Raw genomic sequence first — 17,828 nt, 5'->3', positions numbered from 1 at the left:
GGCATGGGAGCACTGTACAAAACATTAAGACTTTAAAAACTCTAGACCAATAATACAATTAAAAAGAAAACATCATAATAGAAATAAAACATACAAATAAAATACATCTCATTGTTACACGATTGTCCAGTCATAAGTCAGCTATAGTTCTCTCTTAGCTTATTCAAATGCTCTTTTAAATAACCAGGTTTTGAGTTGCTTTCTAAATTTCAAGAGGGTAGAGGAGACTCTAATTTCTACAGGCAACAAATTCCATAAAAAAGATGGTCTAGCCTCGAAGGTACGGCCTCCGAAATGAACTCTAGAAAATCTAGGAGGTGAAATACGGAAAGAACCGGTTGAGCGCAGCACCCTTGTAGTATTTCTGGCCTTAAGAACAGCTTTAAAATAGTCAGGACCTATTACATTTAGGGCTTTATATACCATACAAAGGATTTTGAAAACTATTCTCACTCGGCCAATGCAGTTCTCTCAAAACTGGAATAATATGGGAACACAATGTAGTCCCAGTTACAAGGTGAGTGGCCATATTTTGTACTATCTGAAGTCTATTCAACTGACAAGCTGGAAGGCCTGAATAAAGAGAGTTACAATAATCCCGTTTGGGGTTCATAAGAGTTTGCACCACTGTCCGAAAGAGACTTTCTGGCAAAAATGGTTTAATAACTTTTAGATTGCGTAAAAGAAAAGTGGCCGAACTCATCACCATATTAATTTGGGGAATAAAAGAAAGATTATTATCTATAATAAAACCCAAATTTACAGCTTTATTTACTGTAATTGGTATGGTTCCATTTATGTATGGAGGGATAAAACTGTTACCCAGCTTCTTGAGAGTAGTAATCGAACCCACCACCAAAACCTCAGTCTCTGAAGGATTTAATTTCAGCCAGTTCCTATTAAGCCAAGTGTCCACCTCTTTCAGGCAGAACTCCAATCTGGCCTTCATCTCAGCATACTGGTGGTACTGCAGTCCACATGCCTGAATGATCTCTCCTAGGGGCTCTATATGTAGATTAAATAAAACGGGGGAAAGAGTAGACCCCTGAGGCACTCCATACTTGACCGACGACACTGATGATACATCAGACCCCACTGACAACCTGCTGGTATGGTTAGTAAGAAAAGAGTTAAGTAATGATAACGCAGGACCAGAGATACCAAATCGGTTTTCCAGGCAATCAAGTAGGATGCTATGATCAACAGTCTCGAAAGACGCCAATAGATCAAAAAGCATGAGAACAGCAGCCCCACCCCACTTAGACATGAACAGGCTATATACATCTCTGCTCAAAACAATTCCCATTTTTGTCCTGGATCTAATGAAATAAAAGGCACTTACCCATTGTTTACCAAACTGGATGCAAATAATGGTGGATAGGAATGGCAAAAACAAGACAGAAGATGGGTAGAAGAACATTATAAGCAGTAATGAGGGCAAAATAAACAGATTTATAGAATATCACATTAGCACGAATGTACAGGAAAAAAAAGCAAGTGATGATGATCAATGACTACAATGAGGCTTATTACACTCAAGAGAAGGTCTCTCATTTCCAATGTAGTGACGGGTCTAGCAGCTTTAACATGAGTAATATATTTAAATAAATATTTTTAAAGAAAAATAATGTCATAAATGGCAAATACATTACTAGTATTTATTCACTAGTATTAACTTAAATAAAAAATAATAATTATCAGAAAAAACACATTAGCAGAGAAAAAAACTGTTTGATTATATATATATATATATATATATATATATATATATATATATATATATATATAATAGATATTAATCTGAACTGAACATATTTCTGCATTAATATCATTACTAAACAAAATAAAGTGTACATGCGCACCTCTTGTCCTGCATCTAAAACACAGAGCTTGGTACACTGCTTCTTGGCATCCATTAGCACATTAAACATGGTACAAACAGAAGGAGAGATTCTGTAATCAGTTGATTTGCTGGCCTTCTGCATCTTGGCATCAAAAGCTATTCTTGTTCTGCTTAACAAAACAAAGACCGTTCAATAATTTTCAAAAGTATGACCATGGAGAATTTTTAACATGAAGTGAATGAAATATGCAAAAATATACCATATTATATATATATATATATATATATATATATATATATATATATATATATATATATATATATATATATACATATATATATACAGTGCCTTGCGAAAGTATTCGGCCCCCTTGAACTTTGCGACCTTTTGCCACATTTCAGGCTTCAAACATAAAGATATGAAACTGTAATTTTTTGTGAAGAATCAACAACAAGTGGGACACAATCATGAAGTGGAACGAAATTTATTGGATATTTCAAACTTTTTTAACAAATAAAAAACTGAAAAATTGGGCGTGCAAAATTATTCAGCCCCTTTACTTTCAGTGCAGCAAACTCTCTCCAGAAGTTCAGTGAGGATCTCTAAATGATCCAATGTTGACCTAAATGACTAATGATGATAAATAGAATCCACCTGTGTGTAATCAAGTCTCCGTATAAATGCACCTGCACTGTGATAGTCTCAGAGGTCCGTTTAAAGCGCAGAGAGCATCATGAAGAACAAGGAAAACACCAGGCAGGTCCGAGATACTGTTGTGGAGAAGTTTAAAGCCGGATTTGGATACAAAAAGATTTCCCAAGCTTTAAACATCCCAAGGAGCACTGTGCAAGCGATAATATTGAAATGGGAAGGAGTATCAGACCACTGCAAATCTACCAAGACCTGGCCGTCCCTCTAAACTTTCAGCTCATACAAGGAGAAGACTGATCAGAGATGCAGCCAAGAGGCCCATGATCACTCTGGATGAACTGCAGAGATCTACAGCTGAGGTGGGAGACTCTGTCCATAGGACAACAATCAGTCGTATACTGCACAAATCTGGCCTTTATGGAAGAGTGGCAAGAAGAAAGCCATTTCTTAAAGATATCCATAAAAAGTGTCGTTTACAGTTTGCCACAAGCCACCTGGGAGACACACCAAACATGTGGAAGAAGGTGCTCTGGTCAGATGAAGCCAAAATCGAACTTTTTGGCAACAATGCAAAACGTTATGTTTGGCGTAAAAGCAACACAGCTCATCACCCTGAACACACCATCCCCACTGTCAAACATGGTGGTGGCAGCATCATGGTTTGGGCCTGCTTTTCTTCAGCAGGGACAGGGAAGATGGTTAAAATTGATGGGAAGATGGATGGAGCCAAATACAGGACCATTCTGGAAGAAAACCTGATGGAGTCTGCAAAAGACCTGAGACTGGGACGGAGATTTGTCTTCCAACAAGACAATGATCCAAAACATAAAGCAAAATCTACAATGGAATGGTTCACAAATAAACATATCCAGGTGTTAGAATGGCCAAGTCAAATTCCAGACCTGAATCCAACCGAGAATCTGTGGAAAGAACTGAAAACTGCTGTTCACAAATGCTCTCCATCCAACCTCACTGAGCTCGAGCTGTTTTGCAAGGAGGAATGGGCAAAAATTTCCGTCTCTCGATGTGCAAAACTGATAGAGACATACCCCAAGCGACTTACAGCTGTAATCGCAGCAAAAGGTGGCGCTACAAAGTATTAACTTAAGGGGGCTGAATAATTTTGCACGCCCAATTTTTCAGTTTTTTATTTGTTAAAAAAGTTTGAAATATCCAATAAATTTCGTTCCACTTCATGATTGTGTCCCACTTGTTGTTGATTCTTCACAAACAATTACAGTTTCATATCTTTATGTTTGAAGCCTGAAATGTGGCAAAAGGTCGCAAAGTTCAAGGGGGCCGAATACTTTCGCAAGGCACTGTATATATATATATATATATATATATATATATATATATATATATATATATATATATATATATATATATAGAGTATATTGTCTGACCTTTTAACAGAGGCCTCCACCATGTCACTGGCCATCAGTTTGAGCCTTTGCTCTAAATGTTGGGCTAATTCAGGCTCGGGCCAGTGCAAGTCACAGACAAACATCTGCAGCGCATCCAGCTTCCAGAACAGGTCTTCTGATGTGGTTGATCCATTGCTAAAAAATACAATAAAATAAAATAGAGAAATAAAATAAATAATCACACATTTTTTAAAGTTACTTTTTTTCATAAATAAATAATACAATCATGCTAAAATAGCATATCCTCAGACAAATGAATGATCTAGAGTCTCTCACACAGTAACATACAATACTACCACAAAGACAACAGTAACACTGTACAATCTATCCAACAAAACAAGAATTATGCAATGTAACATATGTCATGAATGTCTTCATCATTTAATTGTTCACAATTGACTGTTTTTTCTCATTTTAAGTATCATAGTATCCTGCATGTTATCTCTCTGAATATATGCCTTTACTTCCACAGAGATCCTGATCTCTTGTTTAGGGTTGGGGAGTTAAAGCTTCTCAGCTGACCCTACTCCTCCTTAACACATGCCTTGAGATATCGGAGGTGTAAAAGCAGATGGCTGCCCACTTGTGCATCACATCTGAAGCGAGAATCCTCAATCAGCATGGCTCCGTGACACATGCTTCTTACAGAGTCAAAACACTCAGGCTAGCATTCATTAGAGGGAGGCAGGGAAACACCAAAACCATTTTTCAGTAATAACTAATATGACATTTTATGTTTCTCCCTGTGCTATCTGACCACCTGAAACTTGAAAGGTTATTTTCTCTTGCATACAGACATCGCTCCTCCCAAGTTCAAATGTGCTTTTTTCATTAGAGGATAAACAACATTTTAAAGGATCTTACATGCTGTATTATTATTTATCTAGATTCAATGAAAATGATGTGGCTTTAACTATGTCGATACAAATATATACAGCACAAAAGAGATGGACCTCCCAGCCTACTTTACAAAAAAATGCACTGTGTGGGTTAAAAATGCTCTAAGCAGCACATTTAACAAAATGTACAGCAAAACGCAAATAGAAACCAAAAAAAGGCCTGTCTTTAGCCTTTAAAAGACTGTTAGGTTCTCCAATGTAACATAATAAAAATTGCTTGGAAAGATACAGTGTAATTAAGCCAGTGCAATAATAACTCCCATCCTGGCTAATTAAAAGGCTTTTTCCTCAACAAGGTGCCTCAAGTCTCCACTCCCCCCTTACCTTCCCTTTATCTGTCCCTGCCAATAATTCACAGAGCTCTCTAGGCTTGCCTGGATATCCTTTGAGCATAGTTCCCAATGGATTAAAGAACTGCAAAACACTGTGAAGATCTATCACCCAATATGTTTCTGAAATTTGAAATAGCCTTAACCTAGAAGACTTAGCTTACAGAATACAAATGAACAAACAAGCTACTTGAAACATAGGCATGCAAGCTTTTCAAATTATTTCTTACCTCTTATTAACATTATCAACTTTAATGTCATTTTTATACTTTACATTGGAATATGAAGGTGTTTTAAAGACAGCGATTTACAGTTAAATATCTTCTTGTGCTAAACAATCCAAGCATTTTCATAAGTCTTTGTCAAATACTGCATATTTGCCATACATTGGTACCTGACTATCCAAAAATATTTTTAAATCAGATGTCGTAGACAGAGGTCTGTTGAACTCCCCTATGTATAACTGTCTTTGAATCAATTTTTGTTTTTTGTTTTTTAATGATTGCACAAAATTGGATCAGGATCAATGTGAATAAAAGTCAATACCTTTACTGTAGTTTTTGCATTTTCACTTCCATTGCTTTTTGATAGCTTTAGAATAATTTCAAACTTATATAAAATATTGATTAAAAAAAATATATATATATGCACTTGATCACTGATTATACAACATACCGAAAACATTTTTTTTCCTTATGAACAAAAGTTACACTTACAACAAATCAGCTAAACGTATTCCACATAATCTAAAGGTTAAAAATGAAATAATCGCAAGCAGAAATAGGAGAAAAGAACAGTAATGGGCAATATTCCCCCAACTTCAAAGACTGTTATTATTATTAATTTCTTAGCAGATGCCCTTATCCAGGGCGACTTACAATTGTTACACGATATCACATTATTTTTACATACAATTACCCATTTATACAGTTGGGTTTTTACTGGAGCAATCTAGGTAAAGTACCTTGCTCAAGGGTACAGCAGCAGTGTCCCCCACCTGGGATTGAACCCACGACCCTCCGGTCAAGAGTCCAGAGCCCTAACCACTACTCCACTGTTAATCAGTGTTTTAAAAAAAAGTGCTTTGAAAAAGGAGAATAAACCACACATATATGAATATATATCAGATACGTATATCAATCTTTTTTCGCTTACGAACTAGTCCTGCACTCTTGCTATCACTTGGTAGCTTTCCAGTCATGATTTGAGTGAAATAATAGGGTGAAATAACAGAAATACAGTATCACTGAAATAACACGATGCCATGAGTATCTGATCGGAAACAATAAGAACACGAGACTGAGGGGCTGTGAGAGCGCAAAGCCTTCCCTTGTAGGAGATGCTACTGCTGTATACCTCCACACACTGCACTACTTTGCATGTCCGTACGCTAAGCAATATTTTTCACAACTCGAAAATTTTATTTATTTCTTATGGAACTTTTTGTGTAAGGTCGAATTTGCGTAAGTCGGGTCTTGCGTAACCAGGGGAGCGTCTGTACTACTTTACTTAAAAATATATATATTAATTCAATGACAGAATGGCATTATTCCAAATTTCGCCAAGTTGCTAAAACTTACAGCTTGGTTTAAGGAAAGTAACTGCTCAAAGTCTAATTAATTTAAAATTAAAGTCTAATTAATTTAGTAAATTAAGTAAGTAAAGTTATTGATCCTGACATTCAATTATATTAAACACATCATATATGATCAATATTAATGTCTTCTTTAACATACAACAACTGTACTAGGACCTGGTTGGGCCGCTGTTTGTACTGATTACACCCTGACACAATGTGGCACAGACTCAACAAGTTGCTGGACTTGACAAGTCTCGCCAACCATCTGTTGACGACCATTTTCCTTTTGTTTTGCCTTAGCTGATATACTCTGATGACCGATGTCAGCCTACCAACATGACTTACCAATCACAAACAGCCAGCAAGACTGAATTCCCCCATTGTTTCTACAGTAGTTTGCTGTGCTTTAGCATGTTAACACTATCACAAATGATCTAGGAATAATATAGGGTTAACACTTCCATTTATATATTGAAGTACCTACCATATGCATACTGTATGCATCCATGTACTGTAATTAGCATGACAATGTTACAGAGGTACCACGCAATGAATCATTAATCACTAGCAGCAAACACAAATAACACAATCACAATTTTAGTGAAAGACTAATGGGTAAAAAAGTAAATAGGACTGGCAATCGGGAGAAAAAAATGCATAATGCCATTTCATAAATACCATCCTTTACTTTTACAAGAAAAACAGGTCTTTTAGCTCTTTCCCTCCACACTAACCACTGGGAGTTATATATTCATTCCTGAATCCCAATGGGGGGATTAAATTGTTGTGTTTAGAAGATTTTAAATACAGTGAAAATTGAGACATTGACATTGAAATTATGGACAAAGCATGTGATCATCCTTTGGTATATAAGAAAATGTTCACCATAAATTAAGGGAGTAAGGGATAAGGAGTCAAGGCTTCAGTCAATGTGGATGCATGGTATTCAATGGAAGGGAAGTACTTCGTACCAAGTACTAAAAAACAAGAAAACAATTGAAAAATAGGTTCCCTAAATAAATGTAAACTTAAGTGTGACATATTCAAATGTTTATGAAAACTGAGTATAGGCAAGTAACTGAGCCAATGAGAAATGTATTTGTCCTTTGAGAACCAATCAGTGTTACTGGAGGAGGGTGGAGGAAGATTAAATTCTATCATCCTATTTTTGCAGGGTTTTTTTGGTCCTATTTTCTCAGGGGCTTGGGTCATATGGATTATCAGGAAATTAAAAGGATGTTTTTCAATGCTTCAGGATGCATTTGCAGCTAACTTTAAATTCTTGTGTAACAAGTAGGGTAGACTGACATTGTAATTAGGTGCCATGATCACAAGGCTGGGAAGAGAAGTTTATCTATGTGGAAGAAAAGAGGTAGAATTAAAAGTTGACAACAAAATAAACACGCACTGTACACACGGAACAAAACCATTACTCAAAACACCACAGGACAGGTCATGCTCATTTCATTCATGCAAATAAAGGACTCTTCAATGCTGAGAAATACACACGTGTTAGTATATATAGGAGCCATCCAGGATGGTGCAGAAAAGCTAGGTATTTGAGGAAGATTAAGGGGTAGACCTGGAACCTTTGGTAGAGGCACATTTGGGAGATTGTTGGTAATAGTCCTGCATGGGAACAAACAGCATATCAAGATATATCTTGATTAGAAAAGGGGTGAAAGCCCATTAGTAAAAGTCTATGTCCATTAAAGAAAATAAAAAAAGAATGCCTATTGCATGCTGTAACAGGGCGAGGGGCCCTGTGCATGATTGTTTATTTATTTTTAGAATGGGGTCTCCCCCTCCGCCCCTGTGTCTTATTTGAGTTATTTTGTATTTGTGTTTTATGATTTATGTATTATTACATAGGACGAGCAAGGTGCCCTCCTTCAGTGTTTTTTTATTGTTTATTTGTGTATTTATTATATAATGACGACAAGAAGCCGTAGCTTTTGTTTGATAGTGTGGATGGGAAGCCCCATCCACAATTAAAAACCTTGTGCAGAAGGTGGCCATCTCCCTATTAATTGTTTAATTTATTGCTAATCGGGAGATGGTCACCTGCATAAAAGCCTGCAGCTCTCTGCAATCTGGATGGGTGTTTGAGAGGAAGAACAGAGTGAGAACAGCTTAAAAATAAATCTAAATATAGCAACAGTGAAGGCGATTGCCCAGCCTGACCTATATGTTTTTTTTTTGTGTTTGTGATTTGTTTTATTTAAAACCTTTATTTTGCTCTGTGAGCAAGTGTTTTTGTTTGAATATTTTATTTATTTTCGCTATTTAAATAAATGACGCACACCGCGTCTTTTGCCCTGCAGTACTGTTTGTTTTTCTTCCTGCATTCTGGCCTGGTGTCAGCACTACAGCCATCCCTGTCACACACGCATATTAGTGCTCTGATTTAAAAAAAAAAAAAAAAAAAGCTTTCACGCAAACTTTTTTTTTTTTTTTTTTTTAATCTACAGGAGTTGGAACATTATGTTAGATTTTGTGCAATAATAGAATTAGGGGCATTTGCAAAAGCAGAAGATTTTCAAGCCTTCAAGCCTTCTAAAACTGCTTACTTGACTGGCTGCCATGTTTCCTGTTCAAATCCTCTGTGAATAGACTGGGCAATAGAAGACTCCATTAGATCAATGTAGCGGATAACCAGGGGGATAAAATAATCTTGCAAGTGCTTATGAAACTTCCCATTGCAGAGGAGAGCTGTCAGGGAACAAGAAAGAAGGAACACACAATTAAATGCTATCCAAAATACTTGCATACAACCCCCATTGTATCAAGCCGCATGAAACAATTCAAAGGGTTTTGGTCAGCTAATACAGCGAAGAGAACTATACATTAGTACAGTGCAATGGAAAACAATTGCACGTTGGTATAGAGCCTTTTAAAACATCTTAAAGCCCTGCAAATAAAATTACATGAACAAATCATCATGGAAATAACACCTGACATGCTGTTATGTACTATAGGTATGTATGATTCTTCCAAAAAAGTGTAATCATACAATAATTAGTTGAATGAATGAAGTAAAGAAAATGCATTTCCAGCATAAACAACCAATCCATAACCTATAATACATGATAAACTGTTGCATTGCAAGATTTGGGTGTAGAACAGAAAACTCTTTTAAGCAGAGTGTGGGAGGCTGCAGCAGACCTCCTTTCTCAGAATACAATGAATGGTCAGGAGTATAAAGGAACAATATCAGACAAACGTGAAGGAGCAAGGTCATAGATAGATTTTTTAGTAGGAACTATAAATCAGATGTGGGAAGAGTTTAAATTACGATAAATGTGGGATAAGCCAGCTTTTTTATTAGTCTTTATTTGACCAGCAGCACTCAGCATGACAAAGTCGAGACAAAACATTAACATAGATCAAAGAAAACAAGGCACTGAAATAATCAATTATTGTTGAGTTACATGCATGAACTGGTTTAAAAGAAGACATGTCCTTGAGTGACTAGCAAAAGACACATTTTTAATTGTAAGGCTTTTCAAATTTTGCACCAAAGAAAGGGTAAACTTAGACATTACTGGGTTAAGAGATCCCTAAAAGCAGTGTATGTGTTGGTAGCATTTATGAATGTTTTCTGTAAATTATCTCATGTTGGCTTTGCCTGAAGTTAATTTTCAGAAGATATAGCTAAATTCTCAAAGCTATTTACAAATCGTCATTTTATTTATTTTTTTTCTGAAAGGAAAAAAACACCACCTACAATTCTAAAACAAACATGAAACAACTTGATATTGCTCACATGCAATTCAATTAAATGTCTTAGTTGTTCATTTCTGGTTTAGAAACTTTCTGCTGTGCGTTTTTCCTTACTGAGAAAAATTGTGCTAATGACGGTTTGGAGGAAAGAGCTTTGGGAATTTAGCCCTTTTGTGAAATAGGAACCACAAGAAACAGAGAAGAAACAAATACAGTAGAAAAGTAAAAAAAAAAGAATGGCTAGGCTCAATGAAGACGATTTTAATTTTCCTTTAGGGGCAACTGTACTAAATGATTTAAATTGCAAAGATAGGAGTTGTGATTTGTAAATGGCACTCCCACTAAAAAGAAAACAAGCAGGAGTTTTGGTGGCAGATTGAGTTAGTCTCATTAGTCCCATGTAAAGAGCATCCAAAGGATCCCAGTTGAAATCCATCTCAGCATCAGTTTTATAGTATTTCAAATCTCTTTACAAACAATGCTCTTTGTGTTATCCTGTTTCCAAGGACTCATTCAACATCACTGCAACAACCTAAAAATAAATTCCGTGGAGCATCCACACAAGTTCACCTCAACCACTCCCCGTCAAGACCTCCTCCTGGGTCCACTGCCTGCACCAGCTTAATCAGTGGAGCACACTTCAAGTTCTACTTTCATCCACTAAGGGAGAACATCCCTTTAACTTAAAGTAACCAAGGATCTGCAGGGTTACAGTATTATCAACACTAGCTTCAGTACAATTATAATGAACTTCTTTCATACAAATAAATTATTTCTATGTGCCTCCAAATATTAAAATATGGGTAGGGCTGTACCATTTCACCACATCTCATTACATGTGCGTCTCAAATATGTATTTAGCAGCTGTTTGAGTTATTATCAATGGCTTCCAACAGTATAATGTTAGAATGCCCTCTATAATGCTATATTGTAAACCCTGAGATGAGCTTTATTTTTTTGTTTGCGTGGCATCAGATTTCTATCAGGAATAAAGTATATATATATATATAATATTATATATATATATATATATACACACATTGAGTTGAGCTTCCCAATGGGATTTTCACATTTTCATTTCCTAATTAGGGATTTTTTCGATAATGAGAGTTGACTTTAGCAGTCACCCTGGGCTCTATTATGACTAATTTGACTCCACTTCACTCTCCTTGTTAATTATTAACACTAGCCTTTTTATCCTCCCAAGGCTGTTTCTTTGTTTTTCTCATTTGATTTTTTTTTTAGATGAAATTTGGTTTGTAAACAGTATTCAGAACAAAAAAACAATAGTTTGTTAAGTACTGTATCATTACAAACATAGGGGTCTATTCAATTGATCTAAATGGTGGTGCATAAAACAGCATCACAGTTTAAATCATTAAAAGAAAGAAACTTTGTGAGAGCCAACATCGTGTGTGTGCGCGAGTCTCTGAAATATTAACAGTAAGCAAAATTCCAGGTTTCTTCTTATCTCATTATTATCTAGTTATTATATAAACATTATCCATAGTAGCCCTAGATACTGTAGTTATGATTCTAGATATTATAGTGGCATTACATCAGTAAGTGAAGGTTACAAATTAAATACAGTACTTTTTGTACTGTAGGCTTATATGTATTGTGATATTGCCCCCAGTCAAGGCTGGGTTGGCACCCTTTAAATAGGTGACCCAGACACAGAAACTGTAAGTTTAAGCACTTTTATTATTCACACACAGTAGCACAAAAACAAACAAAACAAAACAAAAGCCATCCAGTTGGGAGCACTAACTAAACTTGTTTTTCCTTAACTAAAGGGTTGGGATGGCTAAGCTGTTTTCCCAACAAAACCACTCCTTTAATTTACCAGGCTAGGCAAAGCCTTCACTGATTTTCTTTAACTAAACTGGACAGCTAAGGTGTTTACTGGTCACAACACATATACTCAAGAACTCACATATACTCAAGAATACACACAGTATTTCCTCTTGTTACGAGCTCCCCAGCAGTCCTCTCTCTAATGGAAGCTCCCTTTTTATATCATGTGGCTGCACCAATTATATAATTTGGGAACAGCCACATTCTCACATGTATTTGGCAAGGACATCCCTGCCAACCACCACCAAAACACATGACCTCAACACTTTATTTACAGGAAGGGCTCTGCCCTGCCACAGTATTTATTAAAACTATAACTGGTTTGTTAGGATTGCCATTTATGTCCCAGTATTAAACAAACAAAAAAAACACTAAAACAACACTATAATTGCTATGAGGCCTTGTAATTTTAAATTAAATTGTTTCATTGACATTCCCTGTTTGTTTATAAGGCAATTGAAATTGTTATGATTGTAACAGACACAAAAAAATATTTAAAAGTGAAAATCCAAAGATTTAGATCAAAAGACATCATATTTACTTCAATTACTACCCATGTACTTTACTTGAATAATAATGCAAGTTATACAAACCACAGGCAGCCTCCCCACCAGTGATATGTTCTTAGATATGAAATAGTCATTAACCTATTTTTCTGAATATCCATAGTATACAATAAATTGCTTCCACGTTATTTTTTTTTAATTATTGTCTTCAGTTAATGAAGTACATATAGGTGTGCAATTGATCATTGTACATTTATGTAGCTCTTCATACTGTCAGTGTCCATAAACTACATTTAACATACATACATTCAACAAATTGATCTGTAAAGCAACAACCATTTGTAAAACTAATTATAGGGTAACTGACTCATTTTTTGTGGCATTCACACTTGCATGCAGGGACACAAGATCGAAAAGGAGGATCATTAACTGTATTAATCAATAATTTATTAAGACAACAAATGTGTTTGATGAGGTGCTTGCTGTTGACAACGCCAGTGACGCCAATCTTGTGACACTCAATTCTCATGATATATTAAATCAGGCCACAAGCAATCTAAATAAATAAATAAAAAACACGCACACACACACACAACATATTGTTTTTTCTTGGTTGTCTACTTTAGTTGCTAAAATCTGCTAGATCTGATTGTCCTGGATCTTGTTATTATCCTAAAACCCTACAACACACTTATTCACTTGATATTCTAAAGTAATCTGTATTCCAATACATACATAAATAGCATACTGTATGCTGTGAAAGGGTTATGGTGACTCTAATTATGTGGTTACCATTCTTAGTAAACGTGTTGAGTCACAATTAAGTACTTCCTGAAACAAAAACAAACTTCTAGCACCTGAACAACCTGGCTTTCTCCCAGAAAACAAAACAACTGAAGGCATGAGCTAATGTGTACCTGTATCTTTAACATGGATATGATGAACTTTGTTCCAAGCCATCGGCCACAGTGCTGCTGGATTAGCTATGGTCTCCAGTATTAACTTGCAGATGGATCACATATTGTAAATTCTGATTTGACAAATTACCAATGAAGCCCCCTCATCTTGGATACAATGTTATTTACATGTTTTAAAACTCAACGCATTAAGTATTATGTGCGGAAAACACTATTCTATACTCTATATTCTATATTGACAGAACACCCCAGATGGCACTTGGACACATGCAAAAATATTTCAATGTTTTAAAGACATGTTGTTACCAAATGCAAAACTGAGTTTCCATGGTGTTCAAGAGAAAAAACGCTCAGTAAACACGTTTCATGGCAAAGATTAATACATGTTTCAATGAAGTTAAACCAAGATGTGTTGGTCAAATAATGTAGATTCTGATAAATGTAACAGTTTGTGCGACGGTCTATACCGCAGACATTTGTATCACAATTGAATGAAATTTTCTCACACTATTGCTACATATGTAAGTGTGATATACTTAAATATGTGTCTGTATCTCTGTCGTCAGTGATATGTATCCCCTCAGGGAAAAGTAAAGTACTAAAAAGTTAAAGCTAAATGATAATTTCATTTTTTTATTTTATAGTTTTAAAAACCAATTACATCCTGTTATGGCATTTAAAACCAGTGTGATAATTGCTTGTTATGAACAAATACATTGTTAATTAACTGTAATTAAAGCATGCTTTTATCTTCTTTACATAGCCCACTTTAGTAATTATGCAATAGAAAAATGTTGTAAATAGTTCAGTCAGCTCGAACTGCTTCTAATTAATTAAAATCACAGTACCAGGAATCTCAGCCAGTATGAAACACAATCACTTTCTGAGCTGCAGACCTCGATGACATACAATTTACAGTGTTAAAATCTCGTAGTTCAAAATGCGTTTTTCAACCTGTTTAAACAAGCTTTTTGGAGAACAAATGCTTTAACCTGAAAAGAAAAAATGTGTTTGCTGTTTAAACACAAATGTATAAAGATGCAGTCATCTCTGTCTGAAGAAATACCCAAACATGTATGGATATAAAAAAAAAAATTAAATAACAAAAAGATGGTACTATGCTGTAAGAACAGTGGGAGCACAATCAGTGCTGTAAAAATAGCTGAGCGACTGAAGCATTAAGAATGTTATTTACATTTCCTTAAAAAAAAATGGTTTCTAGTTTAAGCCATTGGCCACAATGTTGCAGGATTAGTTATGGTTTCTAATATTATGTTGCAGATGGATCACATATTGTACGTTATTTTGGATACTATATTCTGAACAGTTTATTATCATTTCTGTAAAACTGCATCACTTATATGCAGATAACAAAACACCCCAGATGGCACTTGGACATGCAAAAAACTGTTTCAAAATTGTTTGGGGCCTTGCAATGCCCCCAGTCATTGTGATAGTTCAGCACATCACACCATCTGTTGTACGATAATGATTAAGTAAAATACATTTGAAACTTTTGAACTGATTTACATTAAAATGATATTATGATTTAAATAAACAGCTACTGAAAGAAAGGTTACTTACTGTCATTTCTTAGGTAGTTATTGAGAAGCTGGAAAAGTGGAAAACTATCCCAGGAGTCTTGAGGCTGTGCCTCAAGCGAGGCACCCATGTCAACAGCATATAAGGACCAAAATATCTCTGCGTGTTCAGCCATTATTTCTGGCCACCAAGCAAAGGCCTAAAGAGGAGCATGAAAAAATGATCTTAACCAACTAAAGCGTAAACAGTATGGACAGAATCCTTAAAACAAGCCGTCCACTGTAAACAGTCTGCAATCTACAAGCACAAATCTGCAAGCCGAGGAAACAAACTAGTCTTCTACTCAACGATACGCTATCTCCATGGGGCTCCTTCAACTGATAAGCATACACAAGCATTACCTATTTAATATAATATTATGCATGCTCTACAATTCTCAATTGTTGTTTCTGATTAGATCATTTAATTTATAATACCACTTCACTTCAGAAATTCATCCTTTAGGGGTCTTTTCAGAAATGCCCAGTGGTTGAAAAGGGTCATTAGTTAGTAAGCCTGGTAAAGAATGATCTAAGCAGAAAAAACGAAAAAAAGAATTGTACTAAACACATACACTAGTAAGATATTAAACAGATAAGAAAAAGTATCCCTTTAATTCCTTTACTGACTTGAATTTCTTTTTTTCTTTTTTTAAACTCAATTACCTTTCACTTGGACTTTGTGAAATCTGTGACTGAGATCTAACACACTTTTTTTTTTTTGCCTGAAGTGTTGACCAGTAAATACATTTTCTCATAACAATGGACAGGCCAGAAGAAGCTATTTCCTTGACTGTTTTCCCGGAAGACTCTGCACACAAACAGATCCTCCAGTCGGCCCTTTAGGATTAACAGCTATTTACATCTTCATAGAGTTTGTGGTAGAGTTCATACAGGGAGAAATCAACCATTGTAAATAGTGGGCAGTGGAAGTGGGGGGTGGGTTACAGAAACAGCACTGAAGCAGTGATAGATTTCATGCAAGCTAATGGTGCAAAATACTAATAGTAGAGAATAGGCAAATAAGATAAAAGCAATTGCAATTGTCTGTAAGGAAACTTTTTCTTACCCAATATACTGCAACCAACTTATTTTCATCTTAAAATACGTAAATTATACTCCTGCTAAATGAGGTAAATTTATACTCAGACATTTCTTAACGCAATTGTACTTGTTTTTTGTATGCATTAGCATTTATATTGGTAATACAAACTGAAAAGAAAAATAAAACTGCTGTCACAGAACCCCAAAATGCTGTAATTAAATTGTTTTATTGTTTTCCTCTTGTTTGTCACTTCATATGCAAATCTACTGCCCATCAGAGAGACTGAGTATGTTGTAAAGGACCAGTACACACACCCGGAAAGGAGCACAACAATGAAAGCAAAACGAAGAAAACCTCTTCCTGTAAGTAACCACAGTAATTTAATGTCTGTGCAAAAAAATACTGATCAATTGTATTTGTAAAGTGTTTGAAATTCATAAAACAGCACTTTATTCACAAAAACATTATTTTTTAAGTAACGTTCATTGTCATTTCATTTGCTGTCAGGGCCTTAGGGAAAATTACTTAATACTTTATCTGACATTAATATCTGAATATATAAAATCAGCATATATAAACATGTTAGTGGTAAGACCTTCTCAAACCATATTTATAGCTATTATTCCATCCTGACAACAGTCTGTTAGTGAAAGTAAAGTGCTTTTATTTTTTCTTTTGAAACCCCTCCTTGAAATGTATTGTATAAATAGGTTGTTGCCGGGTGCTTGTTGGAGCTGAACACAGCCTGTTGTGTTTTTTGAAGCTTCAGACTGCAATATAGGTTTATAATGAATGTTACTAAACAGAAAATCACTGGAATGGCACTTTCAGGCAGTTCACACTTAACAGGATGGCAAGAATGTCATGTCACTGAACGTAACAGCAGCAGAACATACCTCTCTTCCCTGCATGAATCCATGTGTTTATTTTGAGGAAAAGAAATACAAAAAAACATTACAGATCATCATGTAATACTGTCAATCTGTCCTCTTCCCTTTAAATAGTGACAAGCAGTAAAACATCTAGGGGCCCATATGTATATAAATAAATAAATAAATAAATAAATAAATAAATAATTTGTAGTGTTATGTATTTCGAGTTTCAGTTCAAAACTTACTTATACCTGTAATTTACTCTATAGCATTTACAGTGCCTTGCGAAAGTATTCGGCCCCCTTGAACTTTGCGACCTTTTGCCACATTTCAGGCTTCAAACATAAAGATATGAAACTGTAATTTTTTGTGAAGAATCAACAAGTGGGACACAATCATGAAGTGGAATGAAATTTATTGGATATTTCAAACTTTTTTAACAAATAAAAAACTGAAAAATTGGGCGTGCAAAATTATTCAGCCCCCTTAAGTTAATACTTTGTAGCGCCACCTTTTGCTGCGATTACAGCTGTAAGTCGCTTGGGGTATGTCTCTATCAGTTTTGCACATCGAGAGACGGAAATTTTTGCCCATTCCTC

The 17,828-nt window shown here is 35.4% G+C and overlaps 1 protein-coding gene across 10 annotated transcripts in view; it reads right to left on the bottom strand.

Moving 5' to 3' along the window:
• The window catches only part of LOC117415650 (calcium-dependent secretion activator 2-like), a 176,654-nt gene that overhangs the window by 26,855 nt on the left and 131,971 nt on the right, over positions 1-17,828 (bottom strand). For 5 of the 10 annotated variants that reach the window (XM_059027246.1, XM_059027239.1, XM_059027242.1 and 2 more), the window contains exons 18-23: positions 15,317-15,473; positions 9,300-9,441; positions 8,239-8,358; positions 3,902-4,057; positions 1,863-2,010; positions 1,343-1,357 (exon numbers count right to left, since the gene is read on the bottom strand). In XM_059027246.1, coding sequence (XP_058883229.1) covers positions 1,343-1,357; positions 1,863-2,010; positions 3,902-4,057; positions 8,239-8,358; positions 9,300-9,441; positions 15,317-15,473 — 738 coding nt within the window. The remainder of the gene's footprint in view (positions 1-1,342; positions 1,358-1,862; positions 2,011-3,901; positions 4,058-8,238; positions 8,359-9,299; positions 9,442-15,316; positions 15,474-17,828) is intronic. The other 5 variants (XM_059027240.1, XM_059027243.1, XM_059027245.1 and 2 more) reach the window with 3 other exon arrangements.

Source organism: Acipenser ruthenus, chromosome 7 (assembly GCF_902713425.1).
Source record: "Acipenser ruthenus chromosome 7, fAciRut3.2 maternal haplotype, whole genome shotgun sequence".
Lineage (NCBI taxonomy): Eukaryota > Metazoa > Chordata > Actinopteri > Acipenseriformes > Acipenseridae > Acipenser > Acipenser ruthenus.
The sequence above is the reverse complement of the archived record's forward strand: the minus strand, read 5'-3'. Positions and strand labels throughout refer to the sequence as shown.